Genomic DNA, 7862 nt, shown 5'->3' with positions numbered 1-7862 from the left:
GCCCGTGCTCTCCGGGCTCAGGTGGGGGAGACACTGTTCAGTGCGGTACTGTACTGATCCCCACACGCACGTCACATCTCGGGCTTGATCCTTGGTTTGTGCTGAGGTAGCCCATCTCAGCTGGGAAGCAAGGCTGCAGAGACAATCCAGTTGGTTGAAGCAACTGGGTGGGTAGGGGTGGTGTGGGTAGGATATCAGCCCTGGTCGCTGCTGCTAATCACTGAGTCGACATTCTTCCTGGAAAATGCACATTTTGGAATGGATAATCCATTATAAAGACCCAACTAAAACATCATAATAATAATAATCCTTGCATTTGGCATAGCGCCTTATCACGTCGTTGAGATGTCTCAAAGCACTTCACAGAATATACTGTAACGTGGATTGATTGTGCATTTTGTGGGTAAAACTTGGCAGCTAGTTTATGCATGAGTGATCAATTTTTTTATTTGGGGGGATTGTTGGTCAGGACACCAGGAGAGAGAGAGAGAGAGAGAGACTCCTTTTCTTTTTTGAACAGTGCCATGTGACCTTTAACGTCCACCCGAAATAATACTAATAATTTGGTCACTCAATCCACGACTGTTTATGGGACGCTGCTGTGTGCAATTGGCTGCTGCATGTTGCCCACAAAATATACAGTCAATTCACTTTGCAGTATTTTCTGCTTTGAGACATCTCTAAGACGTGATAAGGTGCTATATCAAATGCAAGGTTTATTATTATTATTATTATTATTATTATTATTATTAGGTACCACACTGGTGGGTTTCTGCCTCTGGCCGCCTCGGCAGTGTGAGTTTCAGTGATAGAAAGTGTCGTTATTATCGCTGGGCGATGGAGTGTTACATGTTATAAATGCAGTAATTGACGCACAGTAACACAGATCGGTTTGAGATGTCCTTTAATGATATGACAAAGCCAGATGTCAGACTGTGGGCAGAAGAGAGGTATCACAGAACTCCATCCCGTTCTTCTTCACCTTTCTCACATGTGTAGATTTTACAGCAGGGGGGTCATTAAGTCTCAACACTGAGGTGGAAATCCCTGACTGTCCAGCGCCTTGGGACATCCTCCCGATGTGAAAGGCGCGATACAAATGGCGTCCGTGCTCTTTGGTAAATGTTTTGCTCACAAAGATGTGTTGTATTTTTATTGTGTTACATGTTATATAATGTGTCGTATTGTTATTGTGTTATATGTAATTTAATTTGATTACAGATTGTTAAACCTTCATCTTATGCAATAAACTCTATACTCTTGCCACCGCCTGTTGAATCATTACATTGTTTTTGGTGCAGAATTGTGGAGAATTCTTAACTCCAGTCTGAGTTTGGAAGCCAGTTTCTTTCTTTTTTAGAAACTGCGAAAAAAAAACGGCTTTCAATTGAGACTTATGAGAGTTATGAGTTCCAGAGAGAGATTGTTGGAATGGAATGCGCATTCTCCCTGGAGGGATGCATCCTGCTTACCTAGTTCTGGAAAGTATTAGTCGCACGTCGGCAAGAGCCAAGTCTTGGGGACCCCAGAGTGTATCTTGGGGTAACTGCTGGAGTCTAACCAGCAACAAATGCATAGCTTGCCATTGAGAGCAGTGTCTGGCAAGCCTTCCTGCTGCTTGTCCAGCTAGGACCAGCCAACTGGCTTGCAGGGGGAACAGGAGCTGAATGAGAGGATTCCCTGCCCCCAGTGACTGCCAGGGTCCTTTTCCTTGGACTCTCTCCAATAGTGGTTGTTCTTTGTGTGTGAGGCTTGCCAGTGGTTTAGAGGCCCAATCGAGTTCTCACATGACATCCACACACATATATCTCCTCAGTGAAGGAAATGTGCATGCGTGTGGGAGAAATGGGGTGGGGGGGGTCGTTAGAGCAAGAGTGAGCAACACTTGCTGAAATTCCTCTCCCCAACCCAGAGACAAGTGGTTTGAGAGGCTAAGTGCTGAGTCTGCCTAAATCGGCATCACACCAACATTTACCCCCGGACCATCAAGACAGCCTTTAGTTTTAACAATAAAAGAAAATCCCTTTCGAGACAAAGAAGACAAACGCACAGAAAAAAATCCCATCAGAATTGGGGAAAAAAACTCCCCCCCCACCCTCCCCACCCCCCTCCCCATTCCCGAGCTCTGGGTTAAAAGCCAAGCAGTCTCGTCTTCATTTCCAACCGTTTGAAGGAGTATTTCTGCTGAGTCCGCCTATCTGTCAGGACGTACCAGGCTCCCCAGTAGATACCGTCAGTCAGGCTGCTGTACTTGCCTGTGTAATAGCGGCCGTTCAGATTGGCCTCGAGATAGGCTGACAGGAGACAGGCCCCGTAATAGGAGCCACAGTTGCCGCCAGCGTAGTTGTTGTTGGTCGTCCATGCTGAAGGGCTTGCGGACATGGTTGTAGCTCAGCCTGTTGCCTGCGTTGACCCGGTACTCCCTGACCGTCAGCCTGTAGTTGCCCTGCTCCCCGGCCAGCCTGAACCTCCTGTATACGGTGTGACTCTGCACCCCGTGCCAGTCCTCCAGCGCCATCCGTAGCGCGTGTTGCCTCCCCCCCCCACCGCCACCTGTCAGCCCGTGCACAGCCTCGTTCACCAGCCAGTGCTCCCTCTCCAGGCTGCAGACCCCTCGCTTGTACTCCTCCCAAGTACCGGTTGAAATCCACCGAGCCGTCCTCCTGACGCTGGAAGACGGTCCATCCCCCGCCATCGGTCACCATGTCACAATAAGCCTGACCAAACAATAGTAATAATAATAATCCTTGCATTGATACAGCGCCTCATCACGTTGTCGAGACATCTCAAAGCTCTTCAGAAGATATGCTGTAAAGTGAATTGACTGTGCATTTTGTGGACGAAACGCAGCAACCAATTGCGCACAGCAGGGTCCCACAAACAGTCCCGGATTGAGTGAACAAATTATTATTATTATTTTCTTTAGGGATTATTACCCCGGAAAAACAATCTGCCAATCAAGCAACAACTGGGTTCCTACTGACTGCAAGGTAAACAGAGGCGTGTGGAGTAAGGAAACTTGCCCAACATTTTGTCCTGGGAATAGAACCCAGTGAGACGAATACTCTAACCACTGAGCTACAATGACTTACAAAGAGCCATGGAGTGAATGACTGATTTTATTTGGGGGATTGTTGACCAGGACATTGTGGGAAACTCCCTTCTCTTTTCGAATAGTACAATGGGATCTTTAAAGTCCACCTGAACAAGCAGTCAGGACCTTGGTTTAACATCTCAGCGAAGGACAGCTCCTCTAACAATGCAACATGCCCCTGCACAACATTGGAACGTCAGCTTAGACTATGTGATTCCAAGTCTGGACATGGGGCTTGAACTCACGATCTTCTGACTCAGAGGCAATAGTACTAACACCAGCCTGACACGATCAATTAGAATGGATGGTTTGGTTTGAGTTACTGAGTTGGGAAATTTTTCTGGATGTTGAGTTCTAATGCTGATTGAGACCTCTTGTAACCTACCTCAAATGCTGATGCTGAAGGTTGGTGTAAATCCCGTTTTCCTGGATCCCTTGCTTCTGGATCTCGGCAAAATCCCGTGAGAACAACCTATTGGAGTGGCCAAAGGAGCCCACTGGAAACACATAAGACATCATCCTCTGCATGTCCAGAGCAGAGCAAGCAGAGACCCTCACAAATACAAATACAGACAAGCCCCAATGCCAACCCACCTTATAACAGGGAGCGGTTGCCAGCCCTTTTACTTTCACTGTATTAAGATTGAATTTAAGAATATTTTAGAATTTAGTGTATTCTTAAAACTAAAGTCTGTGGCTGTGCCAAATCTCAGGCTGCAAGAGAGCAAATCATGCCTGATTTTCCCTTCCCAAACCCAAGTGCCTTTAGACTAATTGAAGCCCCCCATTAGACCTTTTGAGCTGAGTCCAATGCACTGCTGAGGGGTGTTGCATTATCGGAGGTGCCGTCCTTCATTAGATATTAAAACGAGGTCCTGTCTGCCTGTTCAGGTGGATGTTAAAGAACTCATGGCACTATTTGAAAAGAGAAGGGAGTTTGTCCGAGTGTTCCAGCCAACAATCCCCCAAATAAAATTGGTTGCTGATTCGACGGCTGTTTGTGGGATGTTGCTGTGCCCAAGTTGGCTGCTACGTTTGTCTAGAAAACACACAGTCATTACACTTTACAACAAGTCTTGTGAAGCGCTGTGGAACATTTCGACAACCTGACAAGGTGGTGTATCGAATAATAATCATAATCCTTGAGTTGATATGTGGCCTTATCAAATCGTTGAGATGTCTCAAAGCGTTTCGCAGAGTGATTGACTAAATTTGTGGGTGAAACGCGACAGCTAATTGCGCTCAGCAGTGTTCCACAAACAGTGACCAAATTATTGAAGGAATTATTACCCCAGAAAGCGATCCGCAATCATTATTGCAAGATTTCATCTTTTTTTTTATCGGTTTATCAGCAAGGATTATTATGGATTATTGTTATTATTATTTTGTGTCTCCTACCACTACCCCAGGTGAAACTCAGCACGGTCCAGGTCTACGAGCACACACACACACAAATAGTTGTACAGATACATAGAACGTGGGCACACAGATTCAGGTGTACGCATCTTAAAAACACCTTCCCAATCTGCCCTCTGTGAATCTGGGCATAATAATAATAATCCTTATCCATTTGATATAGCACCTTATCACGTCGTTGAGAATCTCAAAACGCTTCACAGAAAATACCGCAAAGTGGATTGACTATGTATTTTGTGGGCGAGATCCTTGCATCTGGGTTTGATTTAATTGCTGGCTGATGGGGTGAAAGCCTCTCCTCTTTTACGGAACGTGAGGTTTAAGTGAAATGAGTTTCAAGTAGCTTTAACGATAAACGATTCATTCTTTCTTCCCCTTTCCCCTCTGGTGTTCACTGGGATGCTGAACCATCTTATAGCGCAACCCAGTGGACACAAAGACAAACAGTCCCACTAACGCTTGCAGTACACACTGAGGACCACTGATTTGCCAAAACATCAACAGTGGCAAATAATAGTAATACTTGTATTTGATTCAGAGCTTTATCGCATTGAAATATCTCAAAACGCTTCACAGCAATTACTGTTAAGTGTAGGGACTGTATTTGTAGGCAAACACAGCAGCCATTTTGCACAAGGCAATATCCCACACTCAGCGAAGAGGTGAGTGACCGGTTTTATCTGGAAGATTGTTGGCCAGGACACCTGGAGAAACTCATTTTTCTTTTCAAATAGCACCATGGGATGTTTAACCTCCACCCGATCTGGCAGGTGGGACCCCAGTTTATCACCTGGAAGACAATAGCTCTGACATTGCAGCACACCCCAATACTACACTGGCGTGTCAGCCAAGACCAATGGTGGCCAACCTTTTTTGTTTGGCCAACAAAATAATCGTAGAAATAATAACATAGCATATATTTATGCCATAAATCAAGAAATATTTAATCAAGAACCATTTATTTTGTTGGCCAACTAAACAGGGTGCCACCACGAGCCTAGACTATGATCTTAAAGTCCCTGGCACAGGACTTGAAACCAGAACCTTTTGATCCAGAGGCGAGAGTGCTATGAACTGAGGCAGGCTGACATCCAATAGTGGACTTTTGCCACTTAGGACTTTTAAGTCCAACAAACAGAAAAGGGATTCACTCTACTGGGCTGAGTAGGTTTGGAGATGAAACCATATGGCACTAATCCATTGTGAGATCTAAGGATTGAAACTCACTGGTTGGTAAGGTTAATGAACCTTCTGGCACAGCATTATAAGTGTGCTTCAACCAAGATTAATTAAATTTAATGACCGATTGAGTTCCTCTGATCCTCTTCCCTATAACTTTAACTACATATCATTTCCTATTGTTAAAACAGTTCTGATGAACAAGTACTCCTTACAGATCAGCTGTCAATTTTTAAAGTGTCTGGTTAGTCCAGACATAAAAGGTATTCCAGATGCAGATGTAGTCCTCAACATGGTTGGATTATTATTTTTCTTTGCCTTCCTCCTCTAATATTGGACCCATCACATGAAGCTTTCAAACCCAAAGCTTGGTGCCACCGATTCCAATTTGTCATTTTGTCTTCTCTTCTACTCTTTTCAGCTATAGTGCTGTTATACACAATAGCTCCTGGCTCTTCACCAAGATTCCTCAATAAAAATGCCACGAATCCTGCATTTGAAGTCTGTTAGAACGCTACAGGAAAAGGATCTTTGGCAAAGAAAGTGGAATCACAATCCCAGCCAGGCAGATGGAGGAAGATCTTGTCACTCAGATGGCCATTAAAGGTAAAAAATGTAGACTGGTTTCAGTTTTCTTTGATCGAAAGCATTGGGCAAATAGCGCAATGTAATCGATCAGTTTAATATGTCTCACTGATGGGGAAAGTAAATAAACAGGAATAGTAGGAGGCTATCCAGCCATCTAAGCCGGTTCCACTAAGTTACTAGGATCTGACCAGATCTCTTAATCCAAACACTTTTTTTCGCTATATCCCTTCGTACCTCTACTACCCATGGGCCTATCTCTCTTTCAAACATCCTCTGCAGATTTCTGGGGAGTTGCACATCTTCACCAGTCTCTATGTGAGGAAATGTATCCTGATACAACAGCATCTTATGTTGTCAGCATTGTACCCACCTTCTCTCCCCCACCCCACCCATGTCTTCAGGTATAGAAACTAACATTCATCCCGTTTACCTTTCCCCAAATCATCCTATCATCTGAGGAACTCTACACCTTCCTCCTACAAGCTTGACATAATCTAACCACTGCTTCTCAACCTATCTACCTTCTGTCCTATTCTCCTCTTCCTTGGCGGTCTTCAGCTTTGCCCACCTCATTTGGCCACTTGGACTTCTCAGCTTATATGTATATACATGATATTGCCCAACTGAGCTCCAGCATTGGCCTGAAGAAGCCTACGGTAGCTATGACCACAATATCAACCCTTTTGCCTTGTTGGATGGGGCATTTGGTCCTGTGACTTCTTAATTCCATGATGCTGAACAACTAGCAATACAGTACCCTTGAAATGATAGGAACGTGTTGACTAAAGCCATGAGGAGTGATGCAACAACCAAGCTCATGCAATCTGAACTGTCATGGTTGCATGTCAGAAGTCTAATTTGTCTTAAAGTTGACATCCAAGAAAACCCCAACTGATGGCTCTTTTCTCCACAGTTTTACCACAGTATCCTGAGTGGCACCTGGCACCTCACTGATAGCGCTGAAAACCCAAACTTGGCAGCGGCCGAGTTATTAACCGGAAACCGAGGATTGGCAACCCGACCTTCCACCGGAATCTCAGACAGGAAGCCTTGTGTGGAGTTCTCCTCATGTTGTTTGTGCAGGAGCAGATGGGGGAGGAGGAGGAGATGACTGGGCAACTCGCTGAGGATTAAGCGGCTGAGCGCGTCCATATTCAGCAGTTACAGAGAAGTTGCTTTCAGAGGCAGAAAGGAGACTCATTAGGTCAGATGCCTTTCGACAGAGCTTCCTTATGTCTACTCTCACAGGGTGACCCCGATTGCATTATCCATGAGCCAATGTTTCAATGAATGACGCAGAGTGTACCTCACTCTACTCTGCCCTGTTTGAGGCAAGTCATGTCCCTGCTTCTCATGATGAGGTGCAAGCATCCTGGAGCAGGCTTGCTCCATTGCTCCTGGCTGTCACACCGTTAGCTACTTACACCAGAGATATAGTATTGAACATTGATTTCAGCCTAACCAAAACTCTTTGTCACAAAGTGGCATTCCCCACACGTTCAATCCCTAATTCCATAGACAACCAAAGGCAAAAGGCAACGGCATTTTTGTACAGTACAGCTCTTTCTTTTCATACGACTCCCTC

The 7862-nt window shown here is 45.1% G+C and overlaps 1 protein-coding gene across 1 annotated transcript; it reads right to left on the bottom strand.

The window, feature by feature from the left end:
• Window positions 1–2130: 2130 nt before the first annotated feature.
• si:ch211-157b11.8 (fibroleukin) lies at window positions 2131–3622 on the bottom strand. Its single transcript, XM_007890561.2, is given in 5 exon segments — window positions 2131–2353; window positions 2355–2635; window positions 2637–2717; window positions 3480–3502; window positions 3505–3622. Coding segments are annotated over 5 exon segments (726 nt in total).
• Window positions 3623–7862: the final 4240 nt, after the last annotated feature.

Source organism: Callorhinchus milii, unplaced genomic scaffold (assembly GCF_018977255.1).
Source record: "Callorhinchus milii isolate IMCB2004 unplaced genomic scaffold, IMCB_Cmil_1.0 Scaffold12, whole genome shotgun sequence".
NCBI classification, from domain to species: domain Eukaryota; kingdom Metazoa; phylum Chordata; class Chondrichthyes; order Chimaeriformes; family Callorhinchidae; genus Callorhinchus; species Callorhinchus milii.
This window is presented reverse-complemented; position numbering and strand designations above follow the sequence as displayed.